This window comes from Oncorhynchus mykiss, chromosome 8, assembly GCF_057628025.1.
Source record: "Oncorhynchus mykiss isolate SJ-2025 chromosome 8, ASM5762802v1, whole genome shotgun sequence".
Classification (NCBI taxonomy): Eukaryota; Metazoa; Chordata; class Actinopteri; order Salmoniformes; family Salmonidae; genus Oncorhynchus; species Oncorhynchus mykiss.
This window is the reverse complement of record NC_143029.1, coordinates 29535122-29560757: the sequence shown is the minus strand read 5'-3', so window position 1 is coordinate 29560757 and position 25636 is coordinate 29535122. Positions and strand designations below refer to the sequence as shown.

At 41.6% G+C, this 25636-nt stretch overlaps 1 protein-coding gene across 9 annotated transcripts; it reads right to left on the bottom strand.

The window, feature by feature from the left end:
- Positions 1–2320: 2320 nt before the first annotated feature.
- cdca4 (cell division cycle associated 4) lies at positions 2321–11526 on the bottom strand. Of its 9 annotated transcripts, none has more exons than XM_090243115.1 (4): positions 11336–11445; positions 5518–5609; positions 4729–4995; positions 2321–4410 (listed from the first exon to the last, which is right to left on the bottom strand). In XM_090243115.1, exon 4 carries the CDS (start codon positions 4401–4403, stop codon positions 3597–3599), a length of 807 nt encoding a protein of 268 aa, XP_090099241.1. In that variant the 5' UTR covers positions 4404–4410; positions 4729–4995; positions 5518–5609; positions 11336–11445; the 3' UTR covers positions 2321–3596. The 9 variants fall into 9 exon arrangements, with proteins under 9 accessions (XP_090099241.1, XP_021467914.3, XP_090099242.1 ...); XM_021612239.3 differs by having other exon boundaries at positions 4719–4995; positions 11336–11433; XM_090243116.1 differs by having other exon boundaries at positions 5518–5588; positions 11336–11422.
- Between the last annotated feature and the right edge of the window lie 14110 nt (positions 11527–25636).

Genomic DNA, 25636 nt, shown 5'->3' with positions numbered 1-25636 from the left:
CGTTCTGCTGCCTGCAACATCCTCCAGCATGAGGTTTGGCGGTGGGTCAGTCATGGTGTGGGGTGGCATTTCTTTGGGGGGCCGCACAGCCCTCCATGTGCTCGCCAGAGGTAGCCTGACTGCCATTAGGTACCGAGATGAGATCCTCAGACCCCTTGTGAGACCATATGCTGGTGCGGTTGGCCCTGGGTTCCTCCTAATGCAAGACAATGCTAGACCTCATGTGGCTGGAATGTGTCAGCAGTTCCTGCAAGAGGAAGGCATTGATGCTATGGACTGGCCCGCCCGTTCCCCAGACCTGAATCCAATTGAGCACATCTGGGACATCATGTCTCGCTCCATCAGACTGTCCAGGATTTAGAGGATGCTTTAGTCCAGGTCTTGGAGGAGATCCCTCAGGAGACCATCCGCCACCTCATCAGGAGCATGCCCAGGCGTTGTAGGGAGGTCATACAGGCACGTGGAGGCCACACACACACTACTGAGCCTCATTTTGACTTGTTTTAAGGACATTACATCAAAGTTGGATCAGCCTGTAGTGGTTTTCCACTTTAATTGAGTGTGACTCCAAATCCAGACCTCCATGGGTTGATAAATTTGATTTCCATTGATAATTTTTGTGTGATTTTGTTGTCAGCACATTCAACTATGTAAAGAAAAAAGTATTTAATAAGAATATTTCATTCATTCAGATCTAGGATGTGTTATTTTAGTGTTCCCTTTATTTTTTTGAGCAGTGTACAAACAAGCAAGATTTCTGGCTCACACAGAACTGTAACTTCTTCTTTAAGAGACTCCTCTGTCCTCCACTCGTTACCTGTATTAATGGCACCTGTTTGAACTTGTTATCAGTATAAAAGACACCTGTCCACAACCTCAAACAGTCACACTCTAAACTCCACTATGGCCAAGACCAAAGAGCTGTCAAAGGACACCAGAAACAACATTTTAGACCTGCTCCAGGCTGGGAAGACTGAATCTGCAATAGGTAAGCAGCATGGTTTGAAGAAATCAACTGTGGGAGCAATTATTAGGAAATGGAAGACATACAAGACCACTGATAATCTCCCTCGATCTGGGGCTCCACGCAAGATCTCACCCCGTGGGGTCAAAATGATCACAAGAACGGTGAGCAAAAATCAGAGAACCACACGGGGGACCTAGTGAATGACCTGCAGAGAGCTGGGACCAAAGTAACAAAGCCTACCATCAGTAACACACTACGCCGCCAGGGACTCAAATCTTGCAGTGCCAGACATGTCCCCCTGCTTAAGCCAGTACATGTCCAGGCCCGTCTGAAGTTTGCTAGAGAGCATTTGGATGATCCAGAAGAAGATTGGGAGAATGTCATATGGTCAGGTGAAACCAAAATATAACTTTTTGGTAAAAACTCAACTCGTCGTGTTTGGAGGACAAAGAATGCTGAGTTGCATCCAAAGAACACCATACCTACTGTGAAGCATGGGGGTGGAAACATCATGCTTTAGGACTGTTTTTCTGCAAAGGGACCAGGACGACTGATCCGTGTAAAGGAAAGAATGAATGGGGCCATGGATCGTGAGATTTTGAGTGAAAACCTCCTTCCATAAGCAAGGGCATTGAAGATGAAACGTGGCTGGGTCTTTCAGCATGACAATGATCCCAAACACACCGCCCGGGCAACGAAGGAGTGGCTTTGTAAGAAGCAGTTCAAGGTCCTGGAGTGGCCTAGCCATACTCCAGATCTCAACCCCATAGAAAATCTTTGGAGGGAGTTGAAAGTCCGTGTTGCCCAGCAACAGCCCCAAAATATCACTGCTCTAGAGGAGATCTGCATGGAGGAATGGGCCAAAATACCAGCAACAGTGTGTGAAAACCTTGTGAAGACTTACAGAAACCGTTTGACCTCTGTCATTGCCAACAAAGGGTATATAACAAAGTATTGAGATATATAAGATATATAAGGGTATATAACAAAGTATTGAGATAAACTTTTGTTATTATTTTGTTATTTGTTATTATTATTGACCAAATACTTATTTTCCACCATAATTTGCAAATCAATTCATAAAAAATCATACAATGTGATTTTCTGGATTTTTTTCTTCTCATTTTGTCTGTCATAGTTGAAGTGTACCTATGATGAAAATTACAGGCCTCTCTCATCTTTTTAAGTGGGAGAACTTGCACAATTGGTGGCTGACTAAATACTTTTTTGCCCCACTGTACTTTGAATCAGAGATGTGAGTGTTTTATTTACGACACTAATTTGGAATGACAATCCGACATCATTTAATACTTCATATGTCCTCAGAAAACAGAACTACACAATTCATTCATATTACGATAATGTTGTAACCTTTATTAAAAATTGTAAAAACTGCTACAGTTTACTTGTATTTAAAAAAAGCTAAATTTACTCTAGCTCATGGTCACAAATGTCAAATGTACAGTACTTATTTATCAAAAAGAAATGTGAGATCTCCCACCTCATGTCTGTTTAATCAGCAATCAGTTGTATTCTCACAATATTAACTTGTGCCTGAGTGCAGGCTTTGAACGCGATTAAAAAAAATAAAAAATTGTTGGAATAGGTCAGCTGAATAGCACAATTCTTTACATGTTCTCAGTTTGTTTTGAATAAGAAAGTAATTACTTCACTAAAAGTATGCATGAAAGTCCGGAAACTCATTACGATTTCAAAATATCAATTCATGTCAGAAAGCTGAAAAGCTTCTACAACCTTAAGTATTACCAAGGTTTAACGCCACCATATGTTTACACTTAATAAATAAAATAGGCTAAAAGTCCTAACATAACATGAGAAATATACCCATTACAATTCTTCATTTGTAATGAGACAAATATAAGAACATATGTTATTTCTAATAGAAAACAAATGGCACCACATGCTAGGCTGTGAGGTTAAGCTAGCTGTGGTGCAAAAACAAACTGTATGGCTCAAGAAGGCAATGTGTTCATAAGGAATACTGTACATGGTGCATATACTGTAGAACCAAACCATAGACCAAGACAAGGCGTCACATTGTGAGCATACTGAACGCAATTCATGTTTTCGACAATGCATCTTTACTCTTGTAGCTCAAAGACACAACCAAAGTTAAACCTTTGGAAGACAACAGGTAAATTAGAGCTTTTGTGCAATTGTTCTGGATATAGAAATATAGAAAAAAAAAAGAACAATTCCCAGACTGTCTCTTTAGTAAAAAAATATATATGTGTATATTTATACAGAAACGTTTTAACAATATTTTTCTTATATATATTTATAAAGAAAATATGTATAGTTCATGTAAATATGTTGTGCTGCTCTGAATTGATGTAGTGTAATAAGTACAATAAATTAAACCAGAAACAACATAAAAAAACAGAAGAGAGAACACACTCAAATACAAACATAAAGAAAGTATACATAAGAAAAAGGATGGTGAACTTGAAAGCGTGAACCTTTTCAGATGAACATTTCATTGCACGGAGATGGATTTCACTCAGTTTCCATAGAGGAAAGTGTGTAAATACTGTATGTCCGCACATACAAGACAAAAAGGCAGTGGCACAAGATCAATGAAACAGTATTGGAGTTTTAAGTCTGTAAGCTATGAGCCCACAATGATCTCCATAATGTGGTCAAGTTCATTGAGATCGGCTCTACAGCTGGAGTTGGACACAGAGCCGTGTGAGGAGGCCAAGCTGTCCAGAAAGTCGTAAGGCCCCATCTTGGGGGCACTCTGCATGCCTGTCAGCATGGTGTCCAAATCATAATATGAGGCATCAACGTCAGAGAACAGCTCCTCTAGTGCCGGGTCTGACCCGGGGGCACCGTTCTTGATCTCAAAAGTCCCAAACACCTGCCCCGTTGCCATTTTAGCCCCCTCCCCAGACCTCGTCCCCTCCTCGTCCCCCGTACCTGAGTCTTTGCTGACCCCATCCTCCACTCTCAGTTCCCCCCTGTCCCAGCAGTGGCCAATGGTCCCCAACAGGAGGGCCGGGGACCTGTCGCCAACCACCACAGAACACAGTGCCTTGTCCGTCACCACTTCCTCCTCACGGCAGCCGTCGTAGCCCATCACTGAGTATAGCCTAGGCCCACCGTCCTGCTGCTCCAGCGACTGGCACAGAACCTCGGTGTCCACCAAGCGGTCAGATGGGCCATGGCCAGAGCCACCTAAGGCCTCTGTGACCACCTGCCAGCTGCCGTCGTGGGCCATCTCCTCCTGGATCTGGCGCACCGTGTTGGCGATGAGCACCGAGCGACACAGGTTGGGCTCCGCCAGCATGTGGCACAGCTGCAGCTTGAGCAGGGACATGTCCAGCAGGGACTGGCGCTGCAGGCTATAGGATGCCGCCACCGCCTTGTTGTCCACACCATCAGAGAACTTGCGTTTGGTGCCTTTGGAGTACATGTTAGCCCTGTAGAGGGAGCCAAGTAGCACTTTGGTTAGAACATATAAAGCTTTTTAAGAAGTAACCTTTTCCATTCAGTTGTTTTGCAAGTTATGCTTAGTTATTTCAGTGTTTTATATTGTTTGGTAAAGATGCCAAAAGTGCACGTCCTATTTACTTACAGTAATAAGATTTCTTAATAAAACACACTAGAATATCAGGATTAGGATTTCAAAAGGTTTTGACAATTTGCTAATGCTAGAATTGAAATGTTCAACTTGAGTGCACCTGAAAATCTAAGATATTATGAATAATGTACTTGTGTGTTCATTTACTTTTCTCTACCTTTCCTACGGCGATGCACAGGCATATATATGGAGCGGCTTCCTCTTTTTCTCATTGCTTCCGCATGTTACTGAAAAACTGCTTCGGTTCTTAACTCTCCTTCAGGTCTTTTCAGACAGACCTGCAAGGTGCCTGCTGAGTGGAACATCCAACTTAGATCGCCACACTGATAAGATGGTACAGTTTGCTACCATTATTCTCGGGATTGGAGAACACTCTAGCTCTCCAGTCTTGAAACGGGAAGCAAACTCAAAGCTTGTTTGTGTGCTACAGTAGAGAGAAAGAAAGAGGAACAATGCCAGTAAGGCATTTGTCTGAAGTGATAGGATCTTTGTTGATTATCCAACATCCATTGAGCACATCTTGCAATATGACATTTTAGTAAATGCCTGTTAAGACAAAGGGATTCAAAAATACATTTCTGTTTACAGACAAAACAGAGTGACATCAACTTCAAACCAGGATTATTTAAAAAAAAACTTCCTAGTTAATGTATCAAGAGCATATTCCGACCAATGTCAGTATTTGTAAATCATTATCATAAGTACATATCCCTAAAACAAATATGAACACAGACTTGCTGGAGCCATTTGCAAGAAAAGCGAAACATGAAGAAGTGGAAATTGGACCTTTATCAATTCTAACATAGTGCCTTAAACAGAAAAAGAGATCCCACTCCTGATGCAAGCATTTTGTAATATTAACCCCAAAAAATTCAGCTGAGTAAAGATAAAATGGCAGACACACACACTGAAAATGGCTAATGGCTAAACAGCACTTTGTACATACATCCAGTGCTGAGACGAGTGTTGGACACTTGCCTCCAGCCACGGCGGCCTGCCAACCAGGGCGGCGGGAGCCTAAAAGTGACAAACATCCAGCTAGAGCAGGGAGAACACATGATAGTCACCAGCACGTCAATGCACATTACATACAAAGTCACTGGGTGACTTGTGTGTGTGCAGAAGGGGGGAGAGGGTGATACACTAGAACTCGGCTACTGGGACCAGGTGCTGTGGAACTGTAAAAGGCTATGAGCAGCTACAAATAACAACGCCCGCTTTTACCTCCTCAATGCAAATTGTTTGTGTCACATTGCATTGGGTGAGAACCTGAAGGTTGCTCGAGCTTCAGGACGATGGAAGGACAAGGAGCAGTATGCATTGTTTTGTAGACCAAACCAACAAAATGTTAGTTGCAGGCAAAAACGAAGAATCACACACTGTAATGCAAAAAAAATATTTTCATATTGAAGGGTGGAATTTGTATGCAGATGGAGCTGATTTGTTTGATAGTCACAAAGATCACAGGAGAAAATCTTGTTCGCTATAAGGATAACACATTGAGGGAGAGGGGTCAGTCACGGTTGAAAATAAGGCATGGGAGATCAGCCTACCTGACAAATATGACCCCATTTTTGCCACACTTCTGAAATGGTGAAGTCTGCAAATGATGAGCATTTTCCATGGTAAGTAAACTCCCAGCTACCTCGTGTATGGCAAATCACAACAAAAACATGATTACCATGAATGATTTTCAAATTGCCTGAAGTGGATTGGAATTTGTTTGTAACATACTGTTTTTTTTTTAAGTAAAAATGTTTATTGTAAATTAGGACAGCAGAGTTTCCTCTTGAGTTTGCTTTGACAGTGACATTAAACTCCAAGAGGGCCATAAAGGATTGATAGGCTTGAAAAATTATTGCTTGTATCGCGATTAAAAAATAAATAAGTATAACCATTCGTTTGAAATCAACCTTGTACTGTAGTAGTTATAGAAAAACAAATTTCAATAAGCAACTAGTCTTCTGGCCCCATATGATAATTTGACCTCTACACGAGTGGATGTAAATTCAACTTTTTGTTTTATTTAACTAGGAAAGTCAGTAAAGAACTAATTCTTATTTACAAATGACGGCCTACACTTGCACAAATTAAACCCAGTATCTTCAGTTGTCTTGAAAAGTAAAAAAAAAAATCAATTCCAGCATGCCATCCTCCAGGCCCGTTACATTGGCAGAGTGGTGAATAACATACAGTGTCTGACGCATACAAATACCGATATTTCTATCAAAATGGTACTTGCTATCCGGGATCCTTGTGACGTCCAACTCTGGCATCATCCCATTGAAATGTAAACGGGTTATTGTGGGTTGGGTTATGGTTTAGGGTAGAGATGTCCCAAGGACCCCAGATAGCACAAACAAACATGCCTCCCTCCTGTGGAAGATCAACCCAGCTAAAGTTACTTCTCCCTTCCCCCCACCTTACTTACAGTCACAATGCTGATTCATCGGAATAGGCCTACCTACCTACTCTGGCTACAATCAGCGCATTCCTCTGCCCAGGCGTTGCTGACGCCTGCCAGATCGTACAACGCCTGGATCGGTATTTGACTTATCAGCTAACCACATATGTTATAGCAATCTGTCAGTCGATAATATGGCACACAACCCGTGGTTGATGGACGCAATGTTTGAACAGGGGAACGCGAACATAGTAAAATAGCAGTAAAAAAAAAAAATGAATCGACGTGAGACTAGAAGCGGGGTAAATGTCGCATGCTTCCCTGTCTAAACAGTTTGCATATATATATATATATGACAGTTTTCTTCGTTTTGGTGTTCGTGCACACAAATTATTGCTGCAGTTTGAACTTCTGTAGCCGAATTCTACGCCCCTTCGTCGGTTATTGGTCAACAGTACTACTCCTAGCAGGAGTGGGAACTAAGGACGGGATTTTTGAATTGTTTGTCATTCAACGAGAGACTACTAGTTTTTAGTTTATGCATTTTTTTTTTCACTTGAGAAATACTGCACAAAAACGTTAGTAAAATGTTTAATTGCCCGCATGCTTCCCATCAGAGTGCATTAGGAAAGTATTAAGACCTTGTCTCATTCTAAAATGGCTTGAATATTTTTTCCATCAATCTACCCACAATAACCTATGACATAAAAACACTTTTTTAGACATGTTAGTAAATTTATATTTGTTTAAATCCCCAGAAATATCACATTTACATAAGTATTCAGACCATTTACTCAGTACTTTGTTGAAGCACATTCGGCAGCAATTACAGCCTAAAGTCTTCTTGGGTATCACACTACAAGCTTGCCACACCTGTATTTGGTGAGTTTTTCCCCATTCTTCTCTGCAGATGCTCTCAAGCTCTGTCAGGTTGGATGGGGAGTGTCCCTGCACAGCTATTTTCAGGTCTCTCTGGGTTCAAGTCCAGGCACTGGCTTGGTCACTCAAGGACATTCAGAGACTTGTCCCGAAGCCACTCCTGCGCTGTCTTGGATGTGTGCTTAGGGTCGTTGTTCTACTTGGAAGTTGAACTTTCGCCCCAGTCTGAGGTCTGGAGCAGGTTATCATCAAGGATCTCGCTTTACTTTGCTTAATTCATCTTTCGCTCAATCCTGACTAGCCTCCCAGTCCCTGCCGAAAAACATTCCCCCAGCATGGTGCTGCAACCACCATGCTTCACCGTAGGGTTGGTGCCAGGTTTCCTCCATATGTGACGTTTGGCATTCAGGCCAAAGAGTTCAATCTTAGTTTCATCAGACCATCAGAGTCCTTAGGTACTCCCTGACCAAGGCCCTTCTCCCCCGATTGCTCAGTTTGACCAGGGGCCAGGTCTAGGAAGAGTCTTGGCGGTTCAAAACTTATTCCATTTAAGAATGATGAAGGCCACTATGTTCTTGGGGACCTTCAATGCTGCAGACATGTTTTGGTACCCTTCACCAGATCTGTGCCTCGACTCAATCCTGTCTCGGAGCTCTACGGACCATTCCTTCAACCCCATGGCTTGGTTTTTGCTCTGACATGCACTGGTCAACCTTGGGACCTTATATAGACAGGTGTGTGCCTTTCCAAATAATGTCCAATCAATTAAATTTACCACAGGTAGACTCCAATCAAGTTAGTAGATCAATGGAAACAGGATTCATCTGAGCTCAATTTCGAGTCTCATAGCAAAGGGTGTGAATACTTATATAAATAAGGTATGTTTTTTATTTTTAATACATTTGCAAACTTTTCTAAAAAACTGTTTTTGCTTTGTCATAGGGTATTGTGTGTAGATTGAGGATTTTTTAAAATTTTATTTAATCCATTTTAGAATAAGGCTGTAACGTAATATTTTAGAATAAGGCTGTAACGTACTTTCCGAATGCACTGGATTATGACATTTTGTTAGTTTTGTTCTTCGGCAAGGGTTTTTTGGCTGTTCGTGCACAAAAAACAATTCTCCAGGCAAGCTGAACTTCGGTAGCTGAAGTCTACACCCTTTCGTCGGTCATTGGTCAACAGTAGGGATTATTCAATTAAGTGTTTGTCTTTTCTCGATAGATGAGAAATACTGCATTAAACATCTTAGTTAGATGCAGTGGCATGTATTCATTGATGCCAATGGAAGCCAGGCTTCCCCTAAAAATGTACCCCCCCCCCTCAGAAATATAACATCAAATTATTTATCTTTCGTCTCTCTGAGTTTCATAATTTTCCTTCAATTCGCACAGGAGAAAGCATCCGAATGAGCGAAACAGATTAGCCAATCAGCGTTGAGCTAAACTATGCAAGCTCAACTGTGAATGGTCCTGGCGAAAAATATTAAGTGTCAAGGGAAGCCAGCTTGGATTTGGCTTCTTTCCTATCAAATCCCTTTGAGCATACGTCATTAACAGAAACAACTTGAATTGTTGCATCTCATTGTGTTGTTGTCCTCCGGGGGCTAGCTAGCTAAAATTGACCCTTCCCTAAATTAGCCATGGATTGAGATTTTTTTAATGGTTTTTATTATTATTTAACCTTTATAGGGATTTGGACTTGTGGTTTTACTTAATACTCCGTACTCGCCAATGATTATAATGGCGATTGTGATCCAACCTTTAATTCATACATTGTTGTGCACCTGGCCTGAGAGGATGGAAGTTCAATATGTACAGTAGCTAGATGTAGAAGGCTTGCCTAGGACAACAAAAAATACAAGCGTGTACTGTATGACAGTGATATACCGTTTCATCAACATGAGAGGACGACATTGGCGTTTCTCTACAAGTAGGGTGAGTCAACATGTTTTTCTACTTGCACAATGCACAGACGCGTGCGCAAACAGAAATCAGAACTATGGACAGCCACATCATATTTAGCTGATGTTGATTGGACTAAATCGTTTTTTGGTATCTTTTAGTTGTCACTGCATTAGACTAAGCAGAGGTGATTTGATGATGTTGAAGTTGAAATGGTGCTGGAATAGTGGAGGCAGCTCCTGTTTTCTTTGTGACTTGTGGTAACACCGAGGTTCTAAATCAGTAGTTTAGTGGTCCAAAAATTTTGGAAACATTACCTACAGTATTGTTAAGCGAGTTAATGTAACCGACTGTTACATGAAATATGTGTGGTCGACTTCACCGGACATAGGTTATCCGGTTTTGTTATTAAACAAAGGTGTGGTTGAATTTATTCTGCCACTGTCTTATGGTCACTGCCTTTAGGCCTAATATATATCACATTCACAAGGCATATGAATTAACAGCAAACACTGCAATTAAACAAACAGTGTAAGTTTTTATATGGCTTTTGGGGGGGGCTTCTCCAGTGATTTTACCCATGCACTGCAACTGGTTAGATGTAAAATTGAGCAACTAAGATCTCCTTGGCATAACTCAACAAATCGGTCATACATATTTAAGGTTATCTTAGATGAATTCTGACTATTTTGAGGAAGCGAATACTGGCTACATACAGCGTTCCAAGATGGATAAACAGTATTATTGCTGCTTTTCTCATTTTTCAAGCAAAAGTCTTAAGGGAGTATGCAAGCACACTCGTTTCTGTTTGACTAGGCGCCAGCCAAACCGAAGCATGCAGAAAGAAGCCTTAAGACCCTTAAAAAAAAGGTCAAAATGAATTACAGATTTCTTGATTTTGTCTTCAATTAATTTTTACTAGTTAATTTTTACTAGTTTGAGGAGGTGGCTGGTTATGTTGTTGCTACGGCGTCTCAAGAGGCAAACAATGTAATATTTGTCAAGCAAAGGTATTTTAAGAGAGTATACGAGGTACAGACGTTCGTGACACCTAGCTGAGTTGTGCTATAAGCACGCTTAAGCTAGTATGCGGGCGCCTTAACTGAGCAATATTATGAAACAACAAAACCTGGTCCAACACGACAGTATACTTAATAATGGTTTGTGTGTTGTCCCCTTAACTTACTTTTCAGAAGCAAACATAGGAACTTAAGAGGGAATGGGAAGCGACAGAGAGGAAGCCATTTTGAATGTACCAGCTACTTTTGTTAACTTCGCTCGTTAAACACCAGTTAAGATGTATCCCGCTAGACCACGTCTGGATGAAGCACATCAAAGTGCTGATTACCAGGCTACTGGCGACAAGAGGTAACAATGTAACACATATCTGTGGAACGTTGAGCGAGAAATACCGCTCGTGAACTTCCGCATTGAGCACTTGCGTTCGAAATCGACCGCGCATTTGTAACACATTCGAACGGTATTTTATTTATAAAAATACATGTTAAAAAAAATACCATTAACTGGTTACACTCAACACACATTACTTAATTCATATTTCTATTCCTTTGTCTTACCTTTACAGAATCAGCTTTTTTAGCCGAGGGTTCATGTGCTCTTCGTGAATAAACGAATTAAAGGCGCAGCTCTCTCAGCTTCCCTGGATACAGACTGTATTCGAGGCACTGCTGCCAGGCAGCCAGATGCAGCAGAGGGAAGGGTGAAGTGGGCGGACACATGGATCTTGATCGACAGGCCGTCGCTTGAACTGGGGAAAACATGAACAAAAGCCACACTGAATAAACAGATTGCACCACGGGTCCACAGACATCTGACACAATACCCGCTCTGTTTGGGAAACATTTGAGGCTTACTGAATCTAAAATTAAACACAACTAGCTTGGATGGAAATGAAGGAAGAGATTGAACATTAAGGTAGAAATATTTATCAGCCAAGTAATAGGTAAATAAACTATTTTAACTCAGGGCCAGGCTACATAGCCTAAATATAGGAGACGGAATGGAGCCATCATCAGACCTTTACAAAAGTATCAAGAAATTCAACAGTGAACAAAATAAAACAATGTTGTTATTTCAACACATCAATAAACACATACATATTTCAAAACATAAGAAAAATGTGATGAAACTAGGCTGCATTCTAGGCCACTGTCCAACCCAACGGGTCTGACCAGATAGTATATCAGAAAATGACCACTGTGTAATTTGTAAATCCTCCAAAAACGGGGTTTCCATTACTCTGTTCAGGACTGTATTTGCTTAAAAATGCATATTAAGCTATTCTTATTGTGTGAGTAGTGATTACACCCCCCAACATATGTCCCATCTTTGCCTGTCAGCACACAGAAAGGGCAATGACAGCAGAACCACGGACAAGACTGAGGTGCGACAACAAAGGCGACACTAAAAGGCGCTTCATTGTCAATCCGACTTCTGCATTTGCCATACTGCGATGCGGCCTCCGCAGAAGTCAGACCAAACATACTTTTTGCGCTTCGCGGAGTAGCCCAGCATAAATTGTCTGTAAAGCAAGAGAGAGCTTGTGTGGGATGCTCCTGACAGTAATAAAGAACATTATTAACACCTTTTTTTTATTAGCATAAAGGCGTCCGCAAACGAGGTTAAGATTGCACCTAGCAGAACTCAACTAGGCGAAGCGAACGTCTGTGCCTCACATACTCCATTAAAAAGGCCTTTGGTTGAAAAACTAGAAAAAAAGTGGCAATATTACTGTTTGTCCCTCTTGCAACACCATTCCAACAACACATAAAGAAACACTTCCTTAAAATAGTCAGAATGAATCTAAGATAAATCAAGACATTTGCCATTCATTTTAATGTGTTTGTAGAGGTCTTTAGTCTTGCCATTTTGCGTCTAACTATGTTTGATGCAGTATTTCTCAAGTGAAAACATTTGCATGAAAACTAGTAATCTCTAGTGGAATGACAACAAACACTACATATTGCTGACCAATCCCCGGCAAAGGGGTGTAGACTTCGGCGACTGAACTTCGATTTGCCTCAAGAAAGAAATGGTGCAGGAAAATCCGGGAAAAAAACCTGCTTCTACTGGGAAGCATACAGTAAATTTAACAGTGCACATCCATAAAAGTGGCCCAGGAAATTCGACAAAATTGACACGTCAGTTTGTGTATTCAATTTAATCTTATGCTGATTTGAAACAAAATATTGTGCCTATTATGTTGTCTACTTATTTCATATGAGCCTTTAGACATTCTTCTAAAATCCCTCGACTACCCAACATTACTGAACCTAATTGGTTATACAAGTATTGTCAGTGGCCATAAGGATAATATTTGAAATGGATCATAGAGAAAGACGTGAAGAAAGGGTTAGTGCTACCCGGAATCCTTGAGACATCCCTACCCTACCCTAGCCATAACAATTACCTAACCTTAATGATTTTACATTTCTACTTCTATGGGGTGACGTCAGAGTTGTACGTCCCAAGGATGTCGGATTGCAAGGACCATGTAGAAAGTCTAGCGTTGTATGTACTGTATGACGATTGGTCTAAGGCAGTGGTTCCCAACCTTTTCCCGTTACTGTACCACCAATTGAATTTTGCTCTGCCTGGAGTACTCCTAAAGTACCCCCTCATTTGCATTTTACCAGTAGGCCTATGGTCTCATGAATCTTCTCAAGTACCCACCCCTCAAGTACCCAGTCCTAGTACCCCTGGTTGATATAAAAACATTTTTTTAACTCTGTGTGCAACTGCTAATACAGAAAAAAAACACAAGGCACCTATTTAAAGAGAATCTTAACTTGAGCTCAGAAGTGGATCAACAATGGTTACAATAGACCTAGGCCTAGTTTTACAACTTGTCTTTAATTTTTTTTATTTATTCATTGTTATTAGACAGTAGTTCCCATATTATAGTGCATTCAAAAAGTATTCAGACCCCTTTCACTTATTCCACATTTTGTCACACTACAGCCTCATTCTAAAATTGATGAGAAAAATGTGTATTTAATCCATCTACACACAATACCCGACAAAGCAAAAACAGCTCATAGTCAGGATTATGTTGAGGCACAGATCTGGGGAAGGGTACCAACAAATTTCTGCAGCATTGAAGGTCCCCAAGAACACATTGGCCTCCATCATTCTTAAATAGAAGAAGTTTGGAACCACCAAGACTCTTCCTAGAGCTGGCCGCACGGCCAAAAATAGCAATTGGGAAGAAGGGCCTTGGTCAGGGAGGTGACCATGAATCCGATGGTCACTCTGACAGAGCTCCAGAGTTCTTCTGTGGAGATGGGAGAACCCTACAGAAGGACAACCATCTCTGCAGCCCTCCACCAATCAGGCCTTTATGGTAGAGTGGCCAGACAGAAACCCCTCCTCAGTAAAAGGCACATGCCAAAAGGCACCTAAAGGATTCTCAGAACATGAGAAACAAGATTCCTGGTCTGATGAAACCAAAATTGAACTCTTTGGCCTGAATGGCAAGTGTCATGTCTGGAGGAAACTAGGCACCACTCATCACCTGGCCAATACCATCCTTACGGTGATGCGTGGTGGTGGCAGCATGAGGATGTTTTTCAGCGGCACGACAAGGAGGCCAGGGGTTAGATGAATGTAGCAAAGTACAGAGAGATCTTTGACGAAAACCTGCTCCAGAGCACTCAGGACCTCAGACTGAGGAGGAGGTTCACCTTCCAACAGGACAACGACCCTAAGCACACACAGCCAAGACAACGCAGGAGTGACTTCGGGACAAGTCTCTGAATGTCATTGAGTGGCCCATCCAGATCCCAGACTTGCACCTGATCGAACATCTCTGGAGAGACCTGAAAATAGCTATGCGGGGAACTTCCCCATCCAACTTGACATAGATTGAGAGGATCTGCAGAGAAGAATGGGAGAAACTTCCCAAACACAGGTGTGGCAAGCTTGTAGTGTCATACCCAAGAAGACTTGAGGCTGTAATCGCTGCCAAAGGTGCTTCAACAAAGTAGTGAGTAAAGGGTCTGAATACTTATGCAAATATGATATTTAATTTTTTTTTAATTAAATACATTTTCAAATTTAAATAAAAAAAATATCAGTTTTTGCTTTGTCATTATGGGGTATTGTGTGTAGATTGAGGAGGGAAGGGGGGTACAATTGAATCCAGTTTAGAATAAGGCTGTAACGTAACTAAATGTGTAAAAAGTGAAAGGGTCTGAATATTTTCCGAATACACTGTATTCTTGTTACTAAGTATTGTTTGTGTGTTTTGAGTTTTTTCATTTGGGGACTTGAAAAAGACAGGGGACTTCTCAAGAGATTTTATCCTGCTAAATGTCTAATAAATAGACAAAAAAAGACTTCTGCCCCAAGTTGTTGACAGCGTTTCTGAAAAATATCAGTCTAACTGAATGGATGCAGGTTGGGAGCTGGCTGAACAAGTTTTCTAAGTCTTTGTATTTGCCTGACTTGGTTATTTTGCATGATTATTATGCGCTAGCTGCCTGTCTACTTCAGACTCACTCATCATCCAACCTGCAGACTAGAGGAAGCATTTGCGCTACTCACACTACACAGCGTTTAAGACAGGACGTGCTATATCTCTCTTTTAGTACCACCTTAGTAGCCCAATGATTAGACTCTATGGAATGTCTGAATGGCACCAAACGGCCTTCTCAATCCTTATCGGGTTTGAAACATTAGGGAAAATGTGACAGTTTTGAGCAGGAACTAAGCCTATTTGAGGTAGACAATGTTGAATAGATAATGTTTTGAGGAGCCCAACTTCATTGTTCTCATATATTCTGTCTATACCTGTATTGGACTAGGAGAACAAGTTAAGAGCAACCACACCAGCCCTGAAATGAGGGCAAGCCACTTAGTTATGAGTTACCAATTAGTTTTCTGTCTCCATCTAGTGGCATGATAACAACTTCATGTACATTCTACAACTCAGATACTGTTAGCCAAAACTCCTCAGAACAGATGAAGGACAAACCGTTACCCCAGCTGGACAGAGGTATTGGTTTGTATTGTATGTACTTTCTAATGATAGGTCTGTGATAATAAATACAATAACAATATATACCTATTAATTTACCCATTTTCCATCAGTCCACTCATCCATCTGTCCATCTACCCACCCATTTATTTATCGGTGTGTGTTCTTTTGCCAAGGATTTTTTTTCTCGTTTCATGAGGTAACTGTCTCCAACCTCAATCCTGTCACCCGTAGGTTGTGCGCGCTTTTGTTCCAGTCAAGAAGTATTAACACACCAGCTAATTAAGGGGTTGATGATTAGTCCATTTGTTTAATCAGGTGTGTTAGTACTTGGTTGCAACAAAAACCTGCACACCTTGTTATTGTTCCCCAGGTTCAGGCTGAAGAACGATGGACTACCACCACCACATGTCATTGTCAACACATACTGGTACTGCTTGTACCTCGGGTTAGCCAGTAGGGGGAGAAACAGGTCCATAAGATAGCAAAATGTAGAAATATGTTTGACCCAATTTTCTCTTCCTAAAGACTATTGTGATCTTTGTTTCTCATTACAATGCAGCCAATACATAAAGGTTTACCCATAGGCACACATCTGGGATTTGGGTTGGGTTGGCGGATGTTTGCTGTAACATCTTGGACGTAAAATGCAAAACTGAGTAAGAACATCAAGTTGGTCCCGGCGGTCCCCAATTGACAATCTATCCTTCCTTCACCTATATTATTAAACTTTCTATCGAGCACACCTGTTTTTGTGAGCTTTTTTAGCTATTTATTTTATGTTAAACAGCAGAAGTATAAAGACATTATTGAAATATCTTGTTTCCTTATGCAATGACTGAATAGTCTGTCTATGATATACTGTACCTGAAGCATAATCTTTACATACAGATAGTAGCTGTAGCATTTGCATGCTCATTTCACAGTTGTTCATGCTTGCCTGAGATCCTGTGCATTTGGGGAATCATCCTTTGGGAAAGGAGGAAGCTTTTTCCAAGGAATAACAGAGGATCCGAGAGTGAGATTGTGTTTCCCGGGGCTAAAGTCAGTGGGAGCCCACGCTTGTTTGTGCATTAAAAATGCATGCCTTTCAGGAAAAAGGAAGACATAATGGAGGGTGCCATGAAAGAGAGAGAGAAGCAGCAGAAAGAACAAAAGAGCCTCAGAGACAAGAGAGATCAGTAGGAGTAGGGAAGAGAGAGTGTGTAAAACAAACACCTTGGTAAACTGACAAACTTGACCTCAAACAGCAGAGAAGTGGGTCCGTGTGAGAGATGTCACCACTATGCAAAGCAAGCAGATGCCTTCTGTGGGAAGAGGAAGAGTTAAAGTGAGTTTCATACCAAGGTAGGTCCTTAAAAAGACCCCTCCCAACACACCACATGCTATACAAAGCTACTTTAGAAACTGGTTATTTTTTGAGTTTTTGAATGTTTTCCATCTGTATCATACAGATCAGTCAATGAACTTTCATTCTATTGAACCATCATCAAGCAAGCCCTTGACCTGTCGAAGTGCTGTATTGGAAGACGTGCATTCCCGTGGGTCCCTATAGAGAAACCCAGCTTTAAGAATTCCACCATTCATGCATTATGATATGATCAAGCCAAGATTGGACTCTTCATCATGGACTGTTATGTGAGAAGTTGAAACAGGTCACGATTAAGAAAATTGTTCCCTTTGAATTACAAGTCTCAAAATAAGAAGCCAGGTTATACAGTTTGACCTGTAGTTCTTCATGGGAAATGTATGGCCCTACATGATCTATAGGATATTCCTTCTGAACAGGGAACTAGGGTTGCTAATCCTCCCGGGTTTGGCTTGGAGTCTTCCAGAATTGGCTTTAAATGGGCAATCTGCAGTTCAGACAACAACAAAACAGTCAACCTGCCCCTGTTGTTTCAGGTTGGATGTACCAATATTTTGAGTCACTATTCACATCATAAACAAGTACAACAGTCACCGTGGGGGAAAACAACTGCCCATTAAACATAGCTTAGATTTACATAGTTATTACTTCTAAACAGAAAACTATTTAGGGGTTCTCATATGTTTACAATGTTGTTTTGATTATTGCTTCAAGAGTCACTAAGCTTATATTTGGTTGTGATAGTTACAAAATACCTATTTTGGATGCAGCAGTTGATAGGTAGAACGCTAACGCTCATTAACATAGGCTCGAAGCAAAGCTAGCCAAAGAGCCATGTTACTGGTTGAAATGTAAGTGTTTTGTTTAAAAGTATAATGCAGTTCATTTGCGACAGTGACACAAAACATTATATTAAGCAAGACATTCATACAAGCCTTAAAATAAAAAATATATTGAAAAAGTAGTGTGAAATGAACATGTAAATGAATGTTTTTTTTTATTGGCGGTCTATGATAACTCTGTGTTTTCCCCCATGTGGGGACATGGTGAATGACGTGCGGACCTTTGCATAATGTGTGAGACCCTAAATGCAACAAAATTACGTGTTTGGTGACAATTCACTCACAAGTGGTCCAGTGTGGATCTGTTGGTAGAGCATGGCACTTGCAATACCAGGGTTGTGAGTTTGATTCCCACAGGGTACCAGTATGGATGAAAATATATTCACTCACTACTGTAAATCGCACTGGAAAATAACGTCTGCTGAATCACTAAAATGGAAATGTGGTCATGATTGACATTACTGGGCCCCGTTATAAGACATTGGCATGCAAGAGTGTGAGGTTGAATATTTATGGTTAACCAATGAAGAGACATGTCTGGTGTTAAGTATCTCACATGCGGTCAGGTTGAGACTTCTTCCTCTTATTAACACGTTTTGTTTGACTTTGAATTTCCAGAACCAAGTTCTGAAGTATTGGTTTGCTTCTGTCTATTTGGTAACAATTCCATACAATGAATCAAAAGAACTTGTTCTGCCTCAATTCATTTATTATTTTTTCTTTTCTTTTTTACCTAGAACTCCCACCAATATTTTTCTCACTGACACAGCCAGACTATTTCACAACACAGACCTCAAAAATTAGTTACATAGATTCCCTGTTTTATTAAACATAGAGCTGTAATGCCAAATCAGTAGCAGACAGAATGGAATTAGTCTATGGTCCTTTCCAGAAACAACCCCTAGCCACGCCCTGGGCTGTTGTGTACATCTGAACAAATTTGATAGATAACTAGAGGGCCTCTGACAATATTGCCTATACCTATCAAATAATCTAAGATCTACACAAGTCTCTTCAAGCATTTGATTAGCTGAATCAGGTGAGTTATTGCTGGGAAAAGGCTCAAATGTGAACCCCTGTGGATCCCTAGGACTAGGTTTATGAACCTGGCTCCAGGTAGTGGATTTGGGCTTGATTTGTGATTGGGTGTAAGTGATGAGACAATGGCATGGGGCCAACTTTCAGATTGGGATACTTGGAATCATATACTGTCTGATGAGATGCTGTCTGTGTCCCAAATGGCACCCTATTCCCTATAGAGTGCACTACTTTTAGTGTACTACTTTTTACCAGGGCCCATACTGACCCTTCTGAACTCTATAATGTTGTACCCTCACTGAACGTGACCCAGACAAGCTCTTAAAACAAATTAGAAACAGGACAGGGGAACCTTGTCAACAACTGCTCCCTCCCCACTCTTCCCCAACCCACCCACACGCCACCACCTTTTCCAGCCCTCTCTGCTCTGTTTATCTCACTCTCTCAGATCTATCCTAGCCTGCCGACAAGGGTTCAGAGAGGGGCAGGGCTGAACGGTGTAGTCAGGGGAATGATGCGTAAATGGCCACCTTCCGTGATTGGGGCCCTGGTCACCTATCAGCCCCACAGACAGACAGGACCCCCAAAGCCCCGTGGGCCGTTAGGCTGTCCCGACAGTTTTGCCGTGCCACTGCTGCCGACACCTAGCTCTCAGACTCAGACAGACGGGTACATTAACAAACACCAACCAGGCCAAGGACAATGGTGGCAAAGGGGAGGGGCTGTGGTGCCCTTGGGCAGAGGAGGGCCCTATTGGCTCTTGCCAGGTGCTGGGTACTTAATGATTCATCAAGGTCCAATTAAGCAGGCTGCCTTGGTCATTGAGTGGATTAATTATTAATGAGGAAGGAGAGGGCCGATGCACCAGATGACTGTCTCACTGTCCCTGTCACGCCGTATGACCTCTGTCGTTATTCCAAAATGGATCCCATCTTGCTGCAATTTATTCGGGTGCTGTGGTGGTCAAATGAAATAAAATGATTTGTTTACAGCATTAAATAAAACGTACACAGTTTACAGCATGTATGAAAGGTGCAGTGAAATGCTTGCCTGGTAGCTCCCTCAACATCGCAGTACAATAATCAATATCAATAATGAAAAGTCAAATAAAAAATATGAAGTAATTAGAAGACGCCATGGAAGTATGCAAAGTAATAAACGGATATGTAAACAGTAGGATATGCAGTATAGATTATGAATGTGCTATGTCAAGTATGATTGTATTTACAAATGTAAAGCAAATAGTGACTTGGCCGCACAGTTCAATAAATAGTATATGATAGAACAGCAGCGTTGACTGTGTGTGTGTTTGTGTGAGTATGCGTGTGCGTGTGCATATTTGTATGTGTGTTTGTGTAATGTATGTGTGTGCTTTTGTGTAAGGTTTGGATATGTCTCTAGGTGCAGATAGTCTTTAAGGTGCAAATAGTTTTTACGGTGTAGGTCTGCGCAGGTAGAGTGCTTTTGCTGTTCAGCAGTCTGATGGCCTGGTGGGAGAAGCCATCTCGGGGGCCTGTTGGTCCGTAGTTCAGGTGACTGGAGTCCTTGTCAATCTTCCGGGCCTTCCTCAGACACCGCCTGGCATAAATGTCCTGGAGGGCAGGGAGCTCAACCCCAGTGATGTATTAGGCAGTCCACACCACCCTCTGTAGAGTCTTGCAGTTGAGGGCCGTGCAGTTGCCATACCAGGCGTTGATATAGCCGGTCAAGATGCTCTCGATGGTGCAGCTGTAGAATTTCTTGAGGATCAATTTCTTCAGTTGCCTGTGGTTGGAGATGCGCTGTTGCTCATTCTTCACTACAGTGTTGGTGTGATTGGTCCATGTCAGATCCTCCTACATGTACGTGCACGCTGAGGAACATGAAGATTTTGACCCTCTCCACTACAGCCCTGTCGATGCAGATGGAGGCATGCTCACCCCCGTTTCCTGTAGTCCACGATCAGCTCCTTGTTTTTGCTGACGTTGTGTTTTCCTGGCATCACTCTGCCAGGGCTCTAACCTCCTCCCGGTAGGCTGTCTTGTCACTGTCGGCGATAAGGCCCACCACCGTCATTTCTTTGGCCAACTTAATAATGGTGTTGAAGTCATGAGTGGCCACAGATTCGTGATTGTACAGGGAGTACAGGAGGGGGCTGAACACACACCCCTGGGGGGATCCCGTGTTGACAGTCAGCGTGGCAGAGATGTTGTTGCCTACCCCCACTGCCTGTGGTCTGCCCTTCAGGAAGTCCAGGATCCAGTTGCAGAGGGAAATATTCATACTCAGGCCTCAAAGCTTAATGATGAGCTATGGACTATGGTGTTGAAAGCTTATCTGTAGTTAGTGAACAGCATTCTCATATAGGTATATCTCTTGTCCAGGTGGGATAGGGCAGTGTGCAGAGCAATGGCGATTGTGTCGTCTGTGGATCTGTTGGGTTGGTATGCAAATTGTAATGGGTCCAGGATGTCAGGTAAGGTGGAGCTTAATCAGCACTAAGCTAAGAACACCTGGGACTAAACACCTCCCTCTGCAACTGAATCCTGGATTTCCTGATGGGCCGCCCCTAGGTGGTAAGGGTAGGCAACAACACATCTGCCACGCAACTTCATTAAATAGTACCCACAAAACACCAGTCTCAACGTCAACAGTGAAGAGGCGACTCCGGGATGCTGGCCTTCTAGGAGAAGAAAGAAATATCTCACGCTGGCCAATAAAAATAAACAATTAAGATGGGCAAAATAACACAGACACTGGACAGAGGCACTCTGCCTAGAAGGCCAGCATCCCGGAGTTGCCTCTTTACTGTTGACGTTGAGACTGGTGTTTTGCGGGTACTCTTTAATGAAGCTGCCAGTTCAGGACTTGTGAGGCGTCTGTTTCTCAAACTAGACACTCTAATGTACTTGTCCTCTTGCTCAGTTGTGCACCCGGGCCTCCCACTCCTCTTTCTATTCTGGTTAGAGCCAGTTTGCGCTATTCTGTGAAGGGAGTAGTACACAGCATTGTACGAGATTTTCAATTTCTTGGGAATTTCTCGCATGGAATAGCCTTCATTTCTCAGAACAATAATGGACTGATGAGTTTTAGAAGAAAGTTATTTGTTTCTGGCCATTTTGAGCCTGTAATCGAAAACACAAATGCTGATGCTCCAGATACTCAACTGGTCTAAAGAAGGCCAGTTTTATTGCTTCTTTAATCAGGACAACAATTTTCAGCTGTGCTAACATAATTGCAAAAGGGTTTTCTAATGATTAATTAGCCTTTTAAAATGATAAACTTGGATTAGCTAACACAACGTGCCATTGGAACACAGGAGTGATGGTTGCTGATAATGGGCCTCTGTATGCCTATGTAGATATACCATTAAAATTCAACCGTTTCCAGCTACAATAGTCATTTACAACATTAACAATGTCTACACTGTATTTTATTTTAATGGACAAAAAATGTGCTTTTATTTCAAAAACAAGACATTTCTATGTGACCCCAAACTTTTGAACGGTAGCGTATTTACTAGGCGGTGTCAGAGGAAGGCCCAAAAAATGACTCCAGTCACCTAAGTCATAGACTGTTCTCTCTGATACCGTACGGCAAGCGGTACCGGAGCACCAAGTCTAGGTCCAAAAGGCTCCTTAACAGCTTCTACCCTCAAGCTATAAGACTGCTGAACAATGCATCAAATGGCCACCTGGACTATATTACATTGACCCCCCCCCCCTCCTTTGTTTTTACACTGCTGCTTCTCTCTGTTATTATATATGCATAGTCACTTTACCCCTACCTACATGTACAAATGACCTCTAACCTGTACCCCCGTACTGACTTGGTACCGGTACCCCCTGAACATAGCCTCATTATTGTTATTTAATTGTTACTTTTTTATTTAGTATATATTTTCTTGACTCTATTTTTTTAAAACTGCATTGATGGTTAATTAAGGGCTTGTAAGTAAGCATTTCACAGTAAGGATACACCTGTTGTATTCGGCGCATGTGACAAATTACATTTGATTTGATGACATGGAGGGCGATAGTCATTTAGGCAGGTTACCTTTGCTTGCTTGGGTACAGGGACAATGGTGGACATCTTGAAGCATGAGGGGATTACAGACTAGGACAGGGAGGTTGAATATGCCCTCGTGTGATGGTGGGTATGGTCTTTTGTATCCCATTGGCCATTCTCTATCGTCTGATATGTGACCACGCTCTATCAGTGATTACTATGTGTCTTCATGAAATAAAGATATCAACCCTCTGAATATCGTTATTGTCATATCCGTCTTTTTATGTAATACTCTCTCCAGAATACGTGTGTCATGGCATTACCCGAAGCCATTTGTGTGATCTTACCCGTTGGCAAGATGCTATACATAAGAGTTGCCCTTTTGCCTCCTTGTCCTATTGTGTTTGATACAGTAAAAACGAATCCCCAAGGTTTCCATTTTAAAAGCTATTATTTATGAGCACTGTACGGGATATTCAGGGCTTATTACTGGAATCAGCCTGACGAGGTGGAAAGGCTGTTTGGTGAGAGTAGTCAGTCCATCAACCTCACAGCAAAATAACTTAAAATGTCATGTTAATACTGCTTGGACAGTGTTTGTGTTTCTGTGGGAGGAAATTGGCACAAATAGAAAACGCCGAAAAACACAGCTCACAAGTTCACACTGTGCATCTACTAAACCACAGAGAAAAGCAGTCCGTCTAACAAATAAACTAAACTGCCGGTCATAAAACAACATCAGCAAACCGAAGAAAAAACGTCAGTCAAAATCATATCATATACAAATTATGTATTTTTAGCCTGGATGGATTGGCTGTTATATCAAAAGGGCTGAGCTATAACTGGTATAAACGGGTGTTATGCTAGTGAAAGAGGTGAGGCATGTGGCGAGGGTCTGAAATCTCACAGAGTGACTGCGCTTGTGTTATGTATGCTCAACAACACAAGCAGGGCACAAGGATGCAAGTGAGAAAGATGTCTCTTAAACAGATATATTTAATTCATTTTGATGCGTGTGCTTATCCTTTTTGGAGGATAGTACACAGAGCTGCATAGTTTTCTTTCACAATGGAAGTTAATTTCGCCATTATTTAATATAGACATGTTTCCCATGAGAAATGCAGTTGCAGTGAAATCTTGGTTGACAAAATGAAAAGATAGATTTTTTTGTTTGTTGCTATTTCCTCTGTAGATGTATTTTTTCTCTCTCTCGATATTTCATGTAAAGTAGCCTAAAATGATTTAATTTGAAGTACCTCACAAATGTATTTTAAGACCTTAGAAAAAAAACTTTAGATGTCAGGAAGTTGTGTCTTCAATGCAAATCAGGTACTTTCTTACATCCTGTATACTGACTAGATAGCTACTCGTAAAAAACTGAGACTACAAGCTCTAGTTACACACACACCATGTATTCACCGAGCTTGTCTCTTCCACGTCAGCAAAGTGTGAACTCATGTGACATAAAATCTGACCCTGGCATGTCGTAGACGTACAGGAAACAGACCCTGTTGTTAACTGTTCTATTATATTACTCTGTTATATTACTCTATTAAATTGTTTTTATATAAAAAAACATTAGCAAATGACTTTTTTCTATTTGCAACAGACTATATAGAGCCACAGTATACAGCACCATCAGACACCTACATCCTGTGTCTGTTTGAATATAGCAGTCTGTTTTCATAACACCTTTCATGTCCCTATACATATATCAAGGTAAAAAAGAAATTGATTGATATACAACGCTGTATTAGGACTACCTGGCATGATGACTCCTTGCTGTCCCCAGTCCACCTGATCATGCTGCTGCTCCAGTTTCAACTGTTCTGCCTGTGGCTATGGAACCCTGACCTGTTCACTGGACGTGCTACCTGTCCCAGACCTGCTGTTTTGGACTCTCTCTCTACCGTACCTGCTGTCTCTAACTCTGAATGATCGGCTATGAAAAGCCAACTGACATTGACTCCTGAGGTGCTGACCTGTTGCATCCTCTACAACCACTGTGATTATTATTATCTGACCCTGCTGGTCATCTATGAACATTTGAAGATCTTGGCCATGTTCTGTTATAATCTCCACCCGGCACAGCCAGAAGAGGACTGGCCACCCCTCAGAGCCTGGTTCCTCTCTAGGTTTCTTCCTAAGATCCGGCCTTTCTAGGGAGTTTTTCCTAGCCACTGTGCTTCTACATCTGCATTGCTTGCTGTTTGGGGTTTTAGGCTGGGTTTCTGTACAGCACTTTGTGACATCGACTGATGTAAAAAGGGCTTTATAAATAAATGTGATTGATTGATAATAACTTGCTCTGGTTTAGACTACATGTGGAACCATCTATGCTGGGATTTCTTCAATGGGAGTCACCACTTTGTGTGCATTTGCCTTTGATGAACTAAATCAAATCAAATTGGTCACATACACATATTTAGAAGATGTTTTTGCAGGTGTCGCTACCCACGTTTGTCAAATAGCAACCATGTTCATACACACAAGAGCATCACAAGAGAAAACATTCAATGGGTTAAGAATGGTAAGAATTCCTGCAACTTTATATGGCCCACATCTCTCATGTTTCTGTGCAATCTCTCCACCTCGTGCACTTTTCACCCATGACCGTGTCAACCAATGCCCAAGAACAGCTAGA